At 48.7% G+C, this 18,115-nt stretch overlaps 1 protein-coding gene across 2 annotated transcripts in view; it reads left to right on the top strand.

The window, feature by feature from the left end:
* Positions 1–18,115, top strand: part of PI4KA (phosphatidylinositol 4-kinase alpha) — a 113,818-nt gene that overhangs the window by 75,768 nt on the left and 19,935 nt on the right. For both annotated transcript variants that reach the window (XM_043558196.1, XM_043558197.1), the window contains exons 26-36: positions 880–961; positions 1,180–1,263; positions 2,486–2,575; positions 4,709–4,828; positions 7,886–7,978; positions 9,408–9,564; positions 9,796–9,923; positions 14,791–14,949; positions 15,232–15,383; positions 16,802–16,909; positions 17,539–17,666. In XM_043558196.1, coding sequence (XP_043414131.1) covers positions 880–961; positions 1,180–1,263; positions 2,486–2,575; positions 4,709–4,828; positions 7,886–7,978; positions 9,408–9,564; positions 9,796–9,923; positions 14,791–14,949; positions 15,232–15,383; positions 16,802–16,909; positions 17,539–17,666 — 1,301 coding nt within the window. The remainder of the gene's footprint in view (positions 1–879; positions 962–1,179; positions 1,264–2,485; positions 2,576–4,708; positions 4,829–7,885; positions 7,979–9,407; positions 9,565–9,795; positions 9,924–14,790; positions 14,950–15,231; positions 15,384–16,801; positions 16,910–17,538; positions 17,667–18,115) is intronic.

Raw genomic sequence — 18,115 nt, forward strand, 5'->3', positions numbered from 1 at the left:
CCCCTGCCACAGGGCCTCTCTGGGCTCACTCTGGGAAGCTCACAGCCATCCTAAGCGATATCTCCTACCCCAGAGCCCAGCCAGAGGTCCCTGGTAGAATCAGTGTCTTCCAGGCTCCTCAGAGAGGAAGGAGAGCCCACACGGATCTTTTTCCACTCCAGGCTCTCTGTGCTGGGAGCCAAAGCAGACTTTCAAGGGACATGCCCCCACATGGACGAGAACCCTCAAAGGTGGGCTGAACCAGCCTGTCTGCAATGTAAAGGCCAGAGGCAGCAAACAGCCACGCTGGGCCTGCCCTCAGCTCCATGCAAGCGTCCAGGAGTTCTGGAGCCTGCTGCCGGTGCTGTGCGCCTGGTCTAGGCAGGGCCAGAAAGCAAGTCTAGCACGTATATGACATGTGTCTGAGCTGGACCTCCTAAGCAGAGGGCCATGATGAGTCACAGCTATACGGAGTCTGCTCCCCTCACCCTGGCCACCACATCCAGGAGCACCTTCTTCTCTTTGAGCTAGAGTGTCATGCAAATATGGCCATTTTCTATTTTGCCATCATGTGAAAATATTGGGGACCCCTGGTCAAAAACAAGGAGGATCACTTTGGGGAGTGAGGGAACATGTCCCAGCCAGTATCAGTGTTAGGTTGAGAGCAGGTCACGTGAGGCCACATCTAGGCTCTGAAGAGTGGGACTGGCAAGTGCCTAGGGGGTGTTTCTGACAGAGTGCCCTGCCTGGGAGACCTCCTGACCTTCTCCAACCGTCAGCTGGGCAGCAGGAGGTGGGGCTTTTACCCCACCCTGCCCCACCCCTCAAGGCAGCACTTTAAGGAACTCAGATTCCTTGAAGATTTGTCTCCTGGACCCTGAGATATGGCTGTCTGTGCAGGTTTCCCCACTTGCTCTGGAGCGGGACAGTGCTGAAGACCATGTTGGACATCCTCCAGACCCTGTCACTGTCATTGAGCGCTGTGAGTGTCCCTGCCATATACCAGAGCCTAATTTATGCTGCAAGTGGCCAAATTGGGGGTGGGGAGGCCAGATCCTGTCCTCACCAATGAGCTGCAGTAAGTTTGGAAGCCTGTCACAGACCGGACAGGTGTGGGGAATGGAGGCAAACACCGCTGCCCAGCATGAGCAGAGGCACCCAGGGAAGGTGGTTTGGAAAAGGGAGCTTGGTTGTTTTCAGGACATTCACAAGGACCAGCCTTACTACGACATTCCTGACGCCCCCTATCGGATCACCGTTCCAGACACCTGTGAAGCCCGAGAGGTAGGTGGCAGCCGTCTCCTAATTAACGGCCATTTTCATTGCCTTCTCTAGTGTCAGGGCTGGCACATTTCACACACTGTGTCATTCAGTCCCCAGAAGTTTAAGGTGTGAGCATTCTCTCCCAGCCCGCAGGAGAGAAAGTCTCACAATATGAGTGGGGTGCTGACTCACTCCCAGCTGGGACTGTCTACCAAGCCTCCTCCTGCCCCACAGCCGTGTTGACTCTAAGCCCTTTCTTAGTTCAGCTGCCAAAGAGGTTTTCTGCTGCCTGTCAGTTTATAACTTCTCAAAGCTGCCTGAGCAAGTATGACTGTCAGATGAACTTCACTGCTGTGAGGTGTGCAGACTACCTGTCATTGTGGTAGTGAGGAACGACTTCGCCTTTTGTGGTGCTGTGGGAAATAGATGGAGTAAGTAGCTCCGGATAAGGAGGCTGTGCTGTGCGAGGTCTGACTCAGAGCCCTCATGGTGGCAGACTGAAGCTCAGCTCAGACCACAGATCAGACCTAGGGCCAGGTCATGTCCCAACCTCTGGGCCTCCAGCTGTGGGCAGGGAGTTCCCCACACGGTGACGAGGCCCCTGCACTGGTTCTTACCTGCCATGGCCTGCGTTCTCCTTCAGTCAATGACTCAGGACATATGTTGCCCAGTGGCCGTGTGAGGCACTGTTAGTGTAGGCCCTGCCGCCCAGCCTTACACCAGGACCACAGACCAGGGATGTCTGTGCCCTATACCCCAAGGCTCAGTGTTAGAACATAGTCACTCTAATCATTCGCTAGGGCTGCCATGATTACGTACCACAGACTGAGTGGCTTAAACAACAGAAATTTATTTTCTCACAGTGCTGGGGGCTGGAGATCTGAGGTCAGGGTGTTGACGGGGTTGTTTCTTCAGACACCTCTCTCCTTGGCTTTTAGATGGTTGTCGTGTTCTTGTGTCCTCACATGTCTTCCCTCTGTGCCTGTGTCCTAATCTTCTCTTACGAGGACACAGTCAGATTGGATTACGGACCACTCATATGATACCATTTTACCTTAATTACCTCTTTAAAGGCACCATCTTCAAATATAGTCACATTCTGAGGTAGTGGGGGCTAGGGCTTCAACACATGCATTTTAGGGGGATGCACTTCAGCCCTCAAAAGTAACTAAATACAGTTTGTAGCTGACAGCCTCTGACAGCCCAGATACACTGACCTCGGCTTGATCACACCCTCTTCCAGAGCATCGTGAAGGACTTCGCGGCGCGCTGTGGAATGATCCTACAGGAGGCAATGAAGTGGGCACCTACGGTCACCAAGTCCCACTTACAGGTAGTTTCTTGAAATCACCAAAAAGCAATTTTGTTAAGCTCCTTCCAGTGATCCAGAGAACTTTCATAGACTGCGAACTCAAAATAGAAACAGCGCTAATGTGAATAAACAGAGACCAAAAACATTAGTCTAGTGTCTGGGAATAACAGAGGCCTCAGAGGCTGCTATTTGTTAGGAATACCTTGTGGGGTAAGGGTACTGGTTGTGGGTGAGCGGGGCAGGTGCGATGGGATCTGTGGGCAGGCAGGCCCAGAGAACTGACCACTCACACCAGGTAGGTGCCAGGTGTGTGGCAGGCTGGGCGCGAGCGAGGAGGCCTGCCAGTCTAGTAGCAGCACCTCTGCCAAATGCCAGAGCTGGAGTGAGGCTGCTGTCCCATTAGAGCCCTATCCAGGCTGTATGTGGAGTTGGACATGAGCCTTTGCAGACCAAAGTGCTGACGTATGAACACAAATGACTACAAAGTGAGCCATTATTCTGGTCAAGCAGAGATGGACCAAAAATACCACAATTCATGAGAGGAAAAAGTCACCTGAAAAGGGATCAAAGATAAGAAAAATCCCACTAGAAGAAATCTGGCTTAATAAAGAGAAGTTGCATCTAGAGGAGCATGTGAAGTTGACCTCAGCAACATTTGTCAAGATAAAGCTAGTTCCAAAGTGTTTCTGTGTTCAGAATCCAGGAAGGACCGAGCAGCTTGGAGGCTGTTTGGAAACACATTTTGCAAGAACCCATGGGTGGTGCCTTGTGTTGCCTTAAAGTTCTTCCTTCCACAAAGATGTAGGAGTGGTGAGGTTAGAGCAATTGGGGAAATGAAAAAAATGGAGCCTTCTGTCAGGCACTCAGCAGCTAAGCTGGACAGCGATGGGCCTTGTAACTAGGCCATGCCTATAGCTTGACAGCTGTCACTGTCTAGTGGATACACTAGTATTCTTCAGACTGTGGTACTTTTTCAAACTGTTCCTTTTTGGGAACTGACTTTTCTTTTGGTTCACATGGAGGAAAGGGGCATCAGCTCCCAAGGCTGAGCTCTAAAGAGGGGAAGCCCCTTTCATTCCTAAAAGGGTTCATTAAGAAAAAAAAAAAAAGGCCTTAATTGGGTGAGCTGTTTATTTCTTCAACCATGGCCTAAGAAAGGAGTGGAAAATGAACAAGCTTGAGGCTTGAATTGGTCTTGGTACTTCTACCAGGCCTCCCTTTGGTGTTGCCCCAGGCTCTGTTTCCCTTCCCCTGGACATCTAGTCTGTCTGAACCCTACCTCACCTCCTGTCAGGCCCTCACTGCCTACCCTTAGTGGCCCCGACCCGCCTGGGCACGTCACTGTAGCCTGTCCTGAGTCATCCACCGTGCTGGGCCGGTGTCAATAGCAAATCTGCTACCTTTGCTCATTAGCCACTCCCCATCGCCACAGGGTTCATGGTTGGGTTTCTGGGGCTCTATGAACCCTCCAAAACCACTGGCACAGTTTTGTAAGTCAGTGCTCACGTGCACTTTCCTGAGGGGAGTCCTGTGCCTCTCCCTAAACTCCTTTACCTGGCACACAAGGCCTTTCAGGCCTGGCCCATCTCTGGCCCAGGCTGGCTGCCTGCCATCTAGCCCTTGTACTTGTTGCTCCTGCAGTGCTAATCCCTGACCCCTGATGGTCCCCAGAGCAGAAGGCCTTCTCACATCTCCACGCTCTGCCAGGTGTCCCCTTCCACTAGTTGGCCAGGCAGATTCTGGCCCTTACTCTGCCTTCCAGCTGTTTGTTGGGTCGCTCCTTCACAGCAGGGCTGCTCAGGCAAGCAGTACAGCTGCCTGCATGTTGACAGTGGGACCAGAACTCTACAACTGTTTTCCAGGTATCTAGCACAGGACTTGGCAGGTGGCAGATTCTCAGCAAGGATGTGCCCAAAGAATAAACAGTCCTGTCACATTTACTGTGTGCCTGCCACTCTGGGGAAATCGTCCTCGTTCACACATGAGCAAGAGTCAGTTGGGGAAGGGGGGGCTTTAATTTATTGAAGGTCCCACAGTAAGGGATGGACCCAACATTGGAACCAATGTTTGCTCTACTACCTCACACTTTATTTTATAAAGTATTATTCTTACCTTTAAAGTAAAACAGCCTTTTTTTTTTTTTTCCGACTTCAGGAATATCTGAACAAACATCAGAACTGGGTATCAGGACTGTCCCAGCACACGGGGCTGGCCATGGCCACCGAAAGCATCCTTCACTTTGCCGGCTACAACAAGCAGAACACCACTCTTGGGGTATGTGTGTGCCTCCTGAGGAACAGGAGTCTCCTTCAGCAATGGGAGCCACAATATGAGGGGCAAGACCAAAGCTGATATGTAGCTTTTTCTGATATATGCGGCCATGCTAGCAGTAGGCAGATTGGAATCCCATGTAAGATACTCAGGTTCAGAGAGAGTAGGTTAGTAGAACAGGCATTTCTTCACTGTGTTTCTTTCTTTCTTTTCTTTTCTTTTCTTTTCAATATTTATTTATTTTTGAGAGACAGACCGAGCATGAGTGGGGGAGGGGCAGAGACACAGAATTTGAAGCAGGCACCAGGCTCTGAGCTGTCAGCACAGAGCCCGATGCAGGGCTCAAACCCACAAACCATGAGATCATGACCTGAGCCGAAGTCGGACACTTAACCAATTGAGCCACCCAGGCTCCCCATCCTTACTGTTTCTTGCTTCATTAATGATATCAGATTTGGATTTCTGTGTATCCACAAGGAAGGAAACTGATCTCTTTGAGACAAGGTCAGCATTATCTTATAGTCATGTTGATTGGAAACATTTGCTGGATTTTCCTGTTACAGCAGGTGCCAAAGCATATGTGCACACACATCTTCAACTTGGTCTTGTTCCACTGAAGATCACTTTAGAGGGCAGCACGTCCATGAAGTAGTGCTTTCTTAGTTAAATCAGAGTATCGGATCAAAGTAGCAGATTGAGAGCAGGTGATCTGACTGGCGGTGTTGCATGTCGGTGTCTCCCAGCCTTAGGGCCTACCATGATGTCTGTCTCAAGCAAGTGTGGCTATGTGCTTCTTAACTCTGTGCCTCTTAACTCTCTCGGGGTGGAGAGGTGGAGAGGCTTCCGCCTGTCTTTTATCATGTCTTTGACATGATAGGGTGGGGGTGCAGAGGAGGGAGGATGGCGCTGCCACTTCTCACCATGGCCACAAGTCTAAGCAGGAAGGGAGGAGCCCATTAGGTGGGCTGGGGGCTCTCAGCCTCCTTGTGGAGCCTGGGGCAGTGCCACAGGTAGCCAGTGTCTTCTCACAGCCCGTGTCATCCTCAGAGCTCTCACAGAGGTCACTCCATGTTCTCTGAAGATACCAGTGTCACCAGTACACCCTGTGCTTACAGGCCAGGCCCAGCGGCGTAAGATCAGCTCCCTGAGCTGGGTCTCTCCACCACTCTGAGGACACAAGCAGAGGCCAGAAGTGGGCACTCCTTAGAATGCCTTTGACAACTCCTTGTCCTCTTCTAGGCTAGCTTGTAAGAGGTCAGTTTTTCCTAAAAGATTTAAATCTTTTTTTGTAGAAAAAGAGATTTAGGTGTGGTTTTCCCTTTTCTATTGCTAAGGAGGAAAGGATATATGTATTGTGTGTTCTGATTGTTGGTTGTAATAGAGATCCTGGCCAACCTGCCCCTGCTCCATGAAAAGCACAGGAGCCTGCTGGCCACCAGAGTGACATCTCCCCATCACATGGCATTCAGGGAAGAGCAGCTTCTAGGGGGTGTTTGAGAAGCATGGTCTCAGGCCAGTGGCTCTTGCTGCATAGAGACTGTCAGAAAACTCCTGTAGGGCTGCCCTCCCCATCACACTGCGCCAGACGTCTGAGCCAAAGCAGTTGGAGTAGTTCTACCAGGGAGGGAGGTAGGCTGCAGTGCAGGCCATTTGCTGTCTGGGGGCTGCGCAGATATCACGGAATCCCTGGTAAGAAGGCCATTGTTTTCTGCATTTTGCAGGGGAGTATATTCAGGCTAAGGGACAGCAAGTGGCCTCCCTAGGGGATCATAGCTTGTTGGTGGCAGAGCCAGGTTCCAGTGTAGGCCTGCTTGATGCCATAGGCCACACTGTCTCCAAAAAATGTAGTGTTACATGACCTTTTGCAAAATAGACCAGCTTAATAATTTTATGAGAAAATCATGTATTTTTGTTCTTGCTTATGTTTTCCCAAATTTCATATTGTCTTTTCTTGACCCTCTTTCTCCCTACCTGCCTGCTCCATCCAAAAAAATAATCCCTCAAACTTCAACTATTGAGAGATTCATTTTCCCCAATGGGACCTGAATGTCAAGTGGATAGGTTTTGTTGGTTTATAGTAAAAGGTGCTAAAGGGGTGAAAGGTCATCTTCAGTGCATGTTCTTAGTCTTCAGTGATGTTGGGAAGGGCAGTGAGGAGCATGGTAGCAGTGACCAGCCAGGGTAAGGGAGAGCAGTCATCAGGACCCCGAGTGGTGGGAGGTGCAGCTGAAGCAGAGGAAGTGAAGGGGGGTCTGAAAATATTTTCCCCATCCTGTGGGCTGCCGTTGTACTCAGAGTGCGCCCCTTTTGTCTTCTGCTCTTAGACTGTTGGCAGCTGTTGGGTATCTCCAAGCCCCTGCTGGCTTATGCTCACTGTCACTATGCTCTCAACTTCACCATTCACCATCTTCAAGTCACATTTACACACCAGCACGCACCCACAGAGGAGACAGCCCGGGAGCACTAACTTCACAGTATTTTCATTGCAGATTATGATGATTTTCATAATGATCTGATGATTATTTCTCTTGCAAAAGACCTGTTCACCACTGGGATGAAAGCAGTCAGGGTGGCAAAGTGAAGTTCTATCACAAGCTGCCTTCCAGAGAAAATTTTTCATCCTAAAATTGTTTTTAAATTCTTTTTCCGTGGTTCTTATCAGACTGGAAGGTGTTCTAAAGTATTTCTTTTTGAGGTGCCTGGGTGGGCTAAGTTGGATAAGCATCTAACTTCGGCTCAGGCCATAGTCTCGTGGTTCGTGGGTTCAAGCCTTGTGTCGGGCTCTGTGCTGAAAACTCACAGCCTGGAGCCTGCTTCAAATTCTGTGTCTTCCTCTCTTCTCTGCCCTTCCCCCACTCACGCTCTGTCTCTCTCTTTCAAAAATGAATAAATGTTAAAAAAAATTAAAAGTATTTCATTTTATTAGCTTGTCAGCATAGAAGATTTTTAATAACCTCTGGATCTGAACTTGACTTCTTAATTGGACTTAAGCTTAGCCATAGTGAACACAAAGAAAACATGTGGTAATGGTCTGAAATAATTCTTGATATTTCTCTGTAGGCAACTCAGCTAACAGAGCGCCCGGCCTGTGTGAAGAAAGATTATTCCAATTTCATGGCATCCCTGAATCTACGCAACCGCTATGCGGGCGAGGTGCGTATCCTGACGCAGGCTTTCAAAGTCTCCTCTCACTCTACTGCCAGTCAGCTCCCAGTGGAAAACGAGCTCAGGTTCTGGAACTTACTCATTTTATGTGGACTTTAAGCCATGGGGCCCTGGGACTCACCAGCCCAGTCAGCAGCATTTATGACTACCACTTACCACCTCTGCAAAGGGATGACCTCATGTACATATACTCTCGCCATGCTGAAGCTTTCTATTTTTCTGGTTTTTCTTTTTTTTTTTTTTAAGTTTATGTATTTATTTTGAGAGAGAGCAGGTCGGGGAGGGGCAGAGAAAGAAGGAAAGAGAGGAAATCCCAAGCAGGCTCTTCACTGTCAGCACAGAGTTCATTGTGGGGCTCAAACCCACAAACTGTGAGATCATGACCTGAGCCAAAACCAGAGTCGACTGCTTAACGGACTGAGCCACCCAAGTGCCCCTTTCTGGCTTTTCTTTTTTAAGTGACAGCAGGCATTCATTGAGTGCTGTGTACTTACTAACTGGGGCAGTTAGTAAGGTATACAGACTCTTATTCCAGTTTCACAGATAATGAAACTGAAGTTCTCAAAATGAAGTAACTTGCCAGAGTCGTATAGGCAGAGTGAGGTCGGGAACCACATTTGATCACTATGAGGGCTTTTGTCTACCACGCCACACTTTAGCCCAGCCTAGCAAGTTGCTTCACCACTTGGGGCCTCAGTTTCTGAATCTATAAAAACACAGACGCTAGTCTACGCCATTACTTAGAGGTCCCTGCAAGTCCACTGGTGCCTAGTCTTGAGTGGGGTCTTCCCCCCCTACTCTGTGACTCCCTCATTCCAGCAGTTGCTCTTCCTCTTCCTAGGCCCTGGGCAGGTGGGCCCCTCTCTCCAGTAGGCTGACGCTGACCCTACATCCTCCATTGCTGGGAATTGCTCTGAGGGCCTGTTCCACCTGTTTTGATACCTAGGTGGTGGTGGGAAGTCTGTCTTTGGGGGTAGGTTTGGTTTTTGGAAGGAGTCAGATTCTTTCTATATAGTCAAGTCTTATAAATAAGAGAGCAGCATACTTTTTTTTGGGGGGGGGGGATGATGTACAACTTTAAAAATAGTAAGGATGCTCTTGGTTGAGTCACTAATTGTATTCATTCAGCCCACGTTCATGCAGCCCTATCATGGTTCAGACCTGGAGTTTGCTACTGAAATGTGAAATTGACAAGACCAGGTCTCTGCCCTCAGGGACATCTAGAATGAAGGGAATGCCTACACACAGCGCTAAAAGACAAGTTCCCTAGAAAGGAGTGAGCAGTGGTAGCATTGTTGAAACAAGTCTGTCACTGTCTGTACCCACAAGCTCCAGTATGAGAGAGTGAGACTCTAGTCACACCTTGCCCATATGCCTGGATTATGTATGATTCTCTTGACGAGTGTGCTTCTTGCAGGTGTATGGAATGATTCGGTTCTCAGATGCCACTGGCCAGATATCTGACCTGAACAAAATGATGGTCCAGGAGCTGAATACAGCATTAGATCTCAGTAATCCCCAGCACTACACACAGGCCATGTTCAAGCTGACAGCAATGCTCATCAGCAGCAAAGGTAACAGACACAGGCACTAGGGAACTCTGGGCTCATTTAGAAATGAGTATTTACCTTCATCTTCCTTAGTGAGCTGGAGCTCCCCCAATAGAGATCTCTGTGATGTTTTCCAGGGTTGGAAGTAAACAATCTCTGGCCCACCTGGTGCTCTGTCTTGTTGATGTGGGGAGGCAAGCATAGGATTCAGCCTTTGTTCAAAGCTTCTTCTGAACAGCATTTGTTTGGTTGCAGATTGTGACCCACAGCTCCTCCATCATCTGTGTTGGGGTCCCCTCCGGATGTTCAACGAGCATGGCATGGAGACTGCCCTGGCCTGCTGGGAGTGGCTACTGGCTGGCAAGAACGGAGTGGAAGTGCCGGTAGGACACTGGCTGTGTTCAGCTCCTGAGGGTGGGGCTCATCAGAGATGGAGAGAGCTTGGCCTGGCTGCTTGGCTGACAAGCTTGGAGACCCTGGGCAAGCCCCTCACCCTTTGAGGCCTCAGTGTCCTTGTATGTAAGATTGTGATATTAATGCCTGACCACCAGGCTTCATGGAGACCACAGGGACCATATGTGTGTGTATATATACATATATATATGTGTGTATATATATATATATATACATGTATATATACACACATACATACATACATGTATGTATGCATACATACACACACAGTATATACTACACTATATACTATATACATATATATATATGTGTGTGTGTTGAAAGGATCCTAGTGGTGCCCAGAAGTTGTTGTTTTTCAAAATCTCAGTAGAGGGAGCCATTTCTCTGAGAGTAGAACACATGGGATGTAATTGGGAGCATTTGTATTTGTCCACAAAGACATTTCTCTTGGCCTGCTACCTTTGGTAGGGGCAGCCTTCCTGGTGTCCATAGTTCTGAAGTTGCTACTGGAGGAAGCCCCCAGGCAAGGTGATACACACTCTTTCAGGTGATTGGATAAATACCTAAGAACTGTTGTATTTTTTGCAGATCTCGTTAATTTTCCTAACAGGGAATTTGGCAGCTTTTTTTCTGTTGTTTTTTTTTAATGTTTGTTTATTTTTGAGAGAGAGAGAGAGAGAGCGCGCGCGCGCGCAAGCAGGGGAGGGACAGAGAGAGAGGGAGACATAGAATCCAAAGCAGGCTCTGAACTGTCAGCACAGAGCCTGACTCGGGGCTCAACCCCATCATCCTTGAGATCATGACCTGAGCTGAAGCTGGACGCTTAACCCACTGAGCCACCCAGGTGCCTCTCTGTGTTTCTTAAGATGAATTGAGATAAGTGGTCAAAGGGGTATTTTCTTTTTCTGTTCCCTGTTTTTTGTTTTTCCTTTTGGTTACTTTTAGGATGTTTCCTTTTATTTTCAATTTTTAATAGTTTGCCTTTGGTATGTGGTTTTCTGTGTATTTATCCCTTTGCGATTTATTGAGCTTCTTAAATTTAGAGATTTAGATTTTTTCATCAAACTTGGAAAATTTTAGTATTTCTTTAAATATTTCTCCATTCTCTTGTCTCATTTTGGGATTTCAATTCCACACACATATGTTGGTGACTTCGTATTGTCCCTTGATCATTAATGTTTTTTTCAGTGCTTTTCACTTTTATCTCTCTCTCATTTCATTTTGGTTCATTTTAGTTGGTCTGTCTTCCAGTTTAGTGCTATTTTCTAATGCCTTATTTTTCCTGTTGTTAAGCCATCTTCTATATATTTTATTTCAGATATTGTAATTCTCAGGTCTAGAATTTTTGTATGTGTGTGGGGTTTTTTTGTTGTTTTTTTGGTTTTTTGGTTTTTTTTTTTACTAAAAGAAGCTCCTGCTTTTGTCTGGGAGTGCTCTTCTCTTACTTTAAGAGGGAGAGCATAAGTAGGGGGAGGGGCAGAGAGAGAGGGCGACAGAGGATCTGAAGCGGGCTCCACACTTACAGCAGCAAGCAGCCTGATGCAAGGCTCAAACTCACAAGCCATGAGGTCATGACCTGAGCCAAAGTCAATCAACTAAGCCACCCAAGTGCCCCATAAAATTTTTGTTTCTTTTTTATAGTTTGTATTTCTCTGCTGAGATTCTCTGTGTCTTCACCTAGTCTTTTCATCTTTACCTATAAATATTTGGTCATATTTGTAATATTTATTTTAAAATTTTTATCTGGTTTGTTCTAGTATCAAGGTCATCTGTGGGTTTGTTTCTGTTGATTTTTTTTTCTGTAGTGTTTAAATGTTTTTGTTTTGTTCTGGACTCTGTATATAAAAAAGCAGTGGAGGGGCACCTGGGTGGCTCAGTCAGTTGAGCGTCCGACTTCGGCTCAGGTCGTGATCTCACATTTCGTGGGTTCAAGCCCCTCATCAGGCTGTGTCTGACCATTTGCTCAGAACCTGGAGCCTGCTTCAGATTCTGCTCCTCCTTCTCTTTCTGCCCCTCCCCCACTCACACTTTGTCTCACTCTGTTTCTCAAAAATAAATAAATGTTAAAAAAAATTTTTTTAAGGAAAGAAAAGCAGTGGAGACTGAGGGGCACTGCTGTTTATTTTCCCAGAATATAGATCTTCCTTATGTCAGGTGACTAAAATGAAGGTCACTGACCCCTAGGGGTTAGTCTTGGCAAAAAGGATGGATTCTTCTTGCTTTTACCCAATTTCACCTCCCTTTCCCCCTTCCCCCATCAAAATGAGAGAAAAGGGGTCATGAAAGGATTTTTATGTCAAGCAAATTGCTGTTTCATTTGGGATCTTTTAAACTCTGATCTATTTCCTCTGCTGTCAACAGGAGCTCTGCTGGCTTCAGGTATCTTGGCCTTTGGCAGGCCTTGTCCACTCACTTGTGTCCAGACCCAGCACTGGCCCACGAGCTGCTGGAGCTTGCTGCTTCCTGGTGAAGTCTCTGTAAATCAGTTCTTTGTGGCTTTCTCATCTGCCATTCCTCAGCCGTCCAGATAGGCATGGTTTTTATATCCTCCAGATCATTCTTGCTGTTCACTTGGGACTGAAGTCCATCTATCTCCTCTCAATCCCTGTCTCTACCTCTGTAAGGACCTGTTGTCCAGGCCCAGCAACATCTTGGACAGAGTTAACTTTTGTTTCAGTGTCTTTTGTATTGTTGGCTTCTGGTTTTTAATTTTTTCTATTATGAAAGCAATGTGTGTTCATTATAGAGAAGTTGGAAGATATGAGCATAATGAAAATGAAAATCATTCATAACTCCAACTTTAGAGACAATCACTGATAGAATCCTGATGTCTCCTGCAGTCACAGGAGAGAGAGAGCTATGAGCTTGTTGGGCTCATCTCAGCATGAAGACCTTCCTTGTGAAAGTCTGGGGCCCTTATCTCACTAAGATTGGAAAGAATGCTGATCCCTTGGTATGGTGCTCAAATTCATGAGTCAAAACGAATGAACTAACCCCTCACCTCCACCCATCTGCCTCCAAATCTCTGTGAATGACAACATAGTCCTTCCCTCTGCTCAAAGTCCTTACTGCCATCCCTGATTCCCCTTTTTGCACTAACCACAAATGACCCTCAGCAAATCCTGTCAGATTTACCTTTTTACCTTGAAAGTATATCCAGAAGCTGACCACTTCCCAGCATCCCACTCCTGCCCCCTGGTCCCAGTATCCTTCATTTGCCCTGGACTTAGGGCAGCCCCTGGCCTCCCTGTTTCTACCCAGGCCCTCTCTGCCTTCTCCACATGCGCTCAGAGCAAGTCAGTAAAATATGGGTCGTATCAGGTCCCCCCTATGCCCCAGACCTGCCAGTGCTGCCCATGCCCACTCAGAGTAGAAGGCACACTTGTTTCTGTAATCTGCAAGGCCCCTCTGCTCCCCTTGCTTGACCTGCTATAGGCGCACTGGGGTCCCTACTGCCCCTGCCCTCCAGGCATGCTCCTGCTTTAGGTTGGGAGAGCTCTTCCCTCTCCTTCAGTGTTCTTTTCAGGCAGCTGCATTCCTCACTCCTGCATCTCCTTCAGGGTTTGTCTTAGCTGTCCCCTGCCTGCCCTGTTCTAGAACACACAACCATCGATTCATTCATTCTTCCAAGCCCTTTCATGGCTCTGTTTTCCCCCTTAGCTTTGATCAGTGTCTAATATCTGTATCTTACTTCTCTTGCTATCTGTAGCCTGCTGTAAACTGGGTGGATGTTTGTCTTATTCACTGCTCCATTCCCAGAGCCTGGAGGGGAAGCAACCAGGCCCAGAGGCAGCAACCAGGATGTGCTTGTTCAACAAATGAGTGGGCGTGCAGCCTTGACTGTGGCTCATCAGGCCTGTTAGCCCTGCGGTTTCTTCCTCTAACATAAGACTTACATTTGGCTGCAGGAAACAGAAACTGGACACAATGCCTTGACCACCAGGGGCTATGCTCCTGGTGTCACGTGCAGCTTGTTGATAGCTTGGCTCACATTTGCAACTCTGCCACCCTTAGCATGCCTCTAAGCAAGAAGGAGGGTAGAGGATGCTGGCTGCCCTGACCTTGACTCAGTCGATGTCTGTTGATGTCAGCCAGCACTAGATTATTGCTAATGAGAACCATTGACCACCCTAACCAGCAGAAGCCTGGGTGGGGGTACTGGTGACCAGCTACTTGGCCTCCCTAAATAAAACCGTAATAAAGGAAGGGATGGATACTGGGCAGGAGCCAGGGCGTTTACCCTGGGCACCAAGCCTCAGTTGCCGCCTCTCTGCAGCGGGTCTGGATGCCCTCCATGTTGCTGCCTGGTGTTGTCAGGCCAAAAGGGGAGGCTGCTCCCCTGTAGAACCACCCGGTGGCAGTTGCAGACTCAGTTTGGCTCCCGCAGTTATTCCCTGGGCCTGATTAGTGGCATGAAGCTGATGTGCAGGGTTTGTGTGGGATGAAGAAAAGGAACTGGGCTCCAGAAGCAAAATCCAGTCCTGCCTTTGCTAGTTTGGAGGCCCTGCTCACCTCTGGAACCATAGATGGTTTCAGGATTATTAGGAAGATTCAGCCAGGCTGAGCCTGTTGAGAGTCCACGTGGCATTAGGCACATCCCAGGTGTGCTGACACCACAAAGCAGGACTACAGCACCTGGCCTACTGATATTTCGAGAATGGGCTTTTTAGTAGAAAATGGCTGGGAAGTTGGATCATAGGTGATCTTTATTTTTTATTTCATACTTTCTTTGGTTTTCTATTTTGTTCATTAAGCACATAGTCCTTTTAAAATTAAACAACAGTAAGTACTTTTCTATGCTTCGCAGAGGCACTAATGGTCCTTGTATGCTTGCAGTTTATGCGGGAGATGGCAGGAGCCTGGCAGATGACAGTGGAGCAGAAGTTCGGCCTGTTTTCCGCGGAGATAAAGGAAGCAGACCCCCTGGCAGCATCGGAAGCCAGTCAACCCAAACCGTGTGCCCCCGAAGTGACCCCCCACTACATTTGGATTGACGTAAGTGCTTCCCCAGGCTCCTCCCACCCTAGCAGGAGGTCAGGGGCTCCCCTTGGGGCCAGTGGCCCAATAAGCATGGGACTCCAGGTTTAAGACGCCTTACCTGGGGAGGAGGGATGGCTGTTCCTGCCTTCTGCCCAGGCCTCTGCTGGACTCATTGCACTTTCCCGAAGACCCATACCCACCATTCTGTTGGCCCAGAGCCCCACATCAGTTGGCTCTGCTGGCTCTGTAGGTGAGCAGGCCAGGCCCCAGCAGCGATATGTTCTCTTTCCCACTCAGTTCCTGGTGCAGCGGTTCGAGATCGCCAAGTACTGCAGCTCCGACCAAGTGGAGATCTTCTCCAGCCTGCTGCAGCGCTCCATGTCCCTGAACATCGGTGGGGCCAAGGGGAGCATGAACCGTCACGTGGCAGCCATCGGGCCTCGCTTCAAGTGAGAGCCTCTCCTCCTCCTATGATGGTGGCAGGGACGGTGTGGGTGAAATTTCTACCAGAGTTGTTGGTGCTGTAGTCCACAGGAGGTTCCCATGCTTGGTCTTTTTTTTTTTTTTTGCCAGAAACTGACCAAGCCCCTAGTACATGCAGGGCTCCTGGGAAGGGGACCTGAATGGAATGACTTTGCCTTCCATGCCCTTCCAGGGCTGAGGAAGTCAGCCAGCATGCTGTCCTCAGCAGGGGAGTGTTCAAGAAGGTGGTTCACTCATGGACCTTGGGCAACCAAATGTTGGGCAGCCTTTCTAAATTGTTTGGGGGTGGATAGCAGCAAAAGGATTTTGGTAACATAGTGGTGATTAAAAAACAGGTGATGTAGCAGAACCCAGGTATGACAAGCTCAGACTGGGAGGCTGGCAGTGACTTAGGGCAGTCACTTTACTCCTCTGAAATGTTCATGGAAAACTTCTGATCATGCTGACTACAGCAAGTCGATTTTTGCTAAGACATGCAAAATATCAACCCCACCAGGGGATACCCCCTTTAGGGGGTCCGTGGCCTAGTGGGCAGGCTCAGGCCAGGTGCTATGGACACAGCAGGCAGGGTCAGTCTGGTGTGGGGAGGGCCTTCGGGTGCCTGGGTGGTCAGTTGGAGGAAGGGTGAGGGGCCCCCTTTCAAAGTATGCCACTCTTCCTGCCTGTACCCCTTCCTGCTGCCCACTGCCAACACCAGTTCTTTCCACCCCTCCCCTGAGCTCCAGACCCATGTTCCTGCAGCCCACTGGGCACCCTCTGGGACCATGCTTCTCAGACTACTGCAGGGAAGGGCTAGTACTCTGTTCCCTTCATTTCCTGCCCATCATAGACCTGTACCTTTATAAAATGCATGAGAATGAATTACTAGAAAAGGATTCACACTGGACTGTCATAACAATGTGAAATTGCTATAGAAATGAGCGGGTAATCCCCTCAGTTTCTGTACTAACTCATCACAGACCAACACCATCTGTAGATGCCCATTGAGTAGCCCTGACCTGGCAGAAACCAGGTGCTTGGTAAATTTATTTTTCTTTTAGCTTGAATTAAATATTCTAACCTTTGTAGCCTTATTGGTGACTGCACTCAGGAAGTAGTTTGCATATAGTTTGGAGATAGACAAGCTTCTGGCCAAGGTAGATGAACACACAACTTGTTCATTTGCCCCCAACTAAAGTGATGGTTTTAAAAAACCTTTCCTGAGACATATCTGGTACAATAAACCTGAATGGCAGTAACTTGGCTGGTGCCACAGTCCTGGCACCTGAGAGCTCTGTCATCCAGAGATATGCCCAAGGGCCAAGTGGTTTGCACAGGAGCTAGGGACCCTGGGACGTTCCTGGGCCCTCCACACTCTGACTCAGCCCCCAGTGTTCTCTTGTAGACTGCTGACTCTGGGGCTGGCCCTTCTGCACGCCGATGTGGTCCCAAACGCGACCATTCGCAACGTGCTTCGTGAGAAGATCTATTCAACCGCCTTTGACTACTTCAGGTACTTCCCCCCGCTGTGCTGTGCACCATGTGCAGTGACAGCCCACTGCACCCAGTGCCCCCAGTTGTCCCAGATCCCAGGAAGTCACGGCAGAAATGGTTTTGCCTGATTTATGCACTGCCCTCCTTGTTCTGCGGCTCTGGTGGTCCAGGATTTGAACATCTTCAGCCCTGTGCCATGTTTCCATGTGTGCACTTAGTTAGAGCTAGCCTCTCTACGAGATGCACACATGTTTTCCCCCAGCTCAACTGTGCATTCATTTAACTTTCCAGTTCCTAGGAGTGGTTATTGCTCAAAGAATTGCAATCACCCGCTGCCCGGGGCTCTGCGAGTGTGTAGGTTGTGTTGTATGGAGACAGCTGCAGTTGCAGGACCCACCACAAGCACACCATGCAGCCAAGGGCTGTCGACAGTGCTGGGGATAGTGGTGGAGGCAACCATGAAAGCTCAGAAAATCATCACGCTTTTCCTTGCGAATTAATGAGATAATGTTGCTGATGACCAGCTCCGGGCTCACCTTTGGTCATTAAGAGACCACTTGTGTCACCTCTCACACGCTTTATAATACATGTGGCTTCTAGTCCCAGACTCCAGGCACTCAACTCTTGTCCTCTTGTGGTTGTTTGAAGTTGCCCCCCAAAGTTCCCCACTCAAGGAGAAAAGAGGCTACGTGAAGACATAAGCATTATGATTAAATTTTGGACAGCCATGTTCTCTGATAAGAAGTACCTGACTGCCAGCCAGCTTGTTCCCCCAGGTGAGCATTGTTCTCAGCACAGCTGCTCGTGGGTGGTGGGGACACATAGGTGCAGGCAGGACAGTGGGGCGCAGTGGGCAGCCCTGAAAGAGTCTGGTTAGAATAGTGAGGGTCTCACTGAGCCCAGGCCTTAGCCATGCTGCATGGTCACCAGAGGCCCAAAGCCTGCCTGGCCACCACTTGTCCTCCAGCCCTAGCTGACAAGCATGAATGAGTGTAGAAGGCCCTGAGCAGAGGCCATTCCATGTAACTTCTCCCAGCACCAGCCCAGTTCACCAGCCACCCCCCTGCATATCTGACAGACCCATACTTGGATAAGTCCCATATGCCAAGATGAATAAGGCACCATCTGCTCTCATCTGGTAGAAGATAGTCAAATCTACAGGTGATGTCAGCATGAGGGGATCATGGGAATACCCCTCAAGGACAGGCACTTGGCCCACCAGAGT

The sequence above is a fragment of the Prionailurus bengalensis genome, chromosome D3 (genome assembly GCF_016509475.1).
Source record: "Prionailurus bengalensis isolate Pbe53 chromosome D3, Fcat_Pben_1.1_paternal_pri, whole genome shotgun sequence".
Classification (NCBI taxonomy): Eukaryota; Metazoa; Chordata; class Mammalia; order Carnivora; family Felidae; genus Prionailurus; species Prionailurus bengalensis.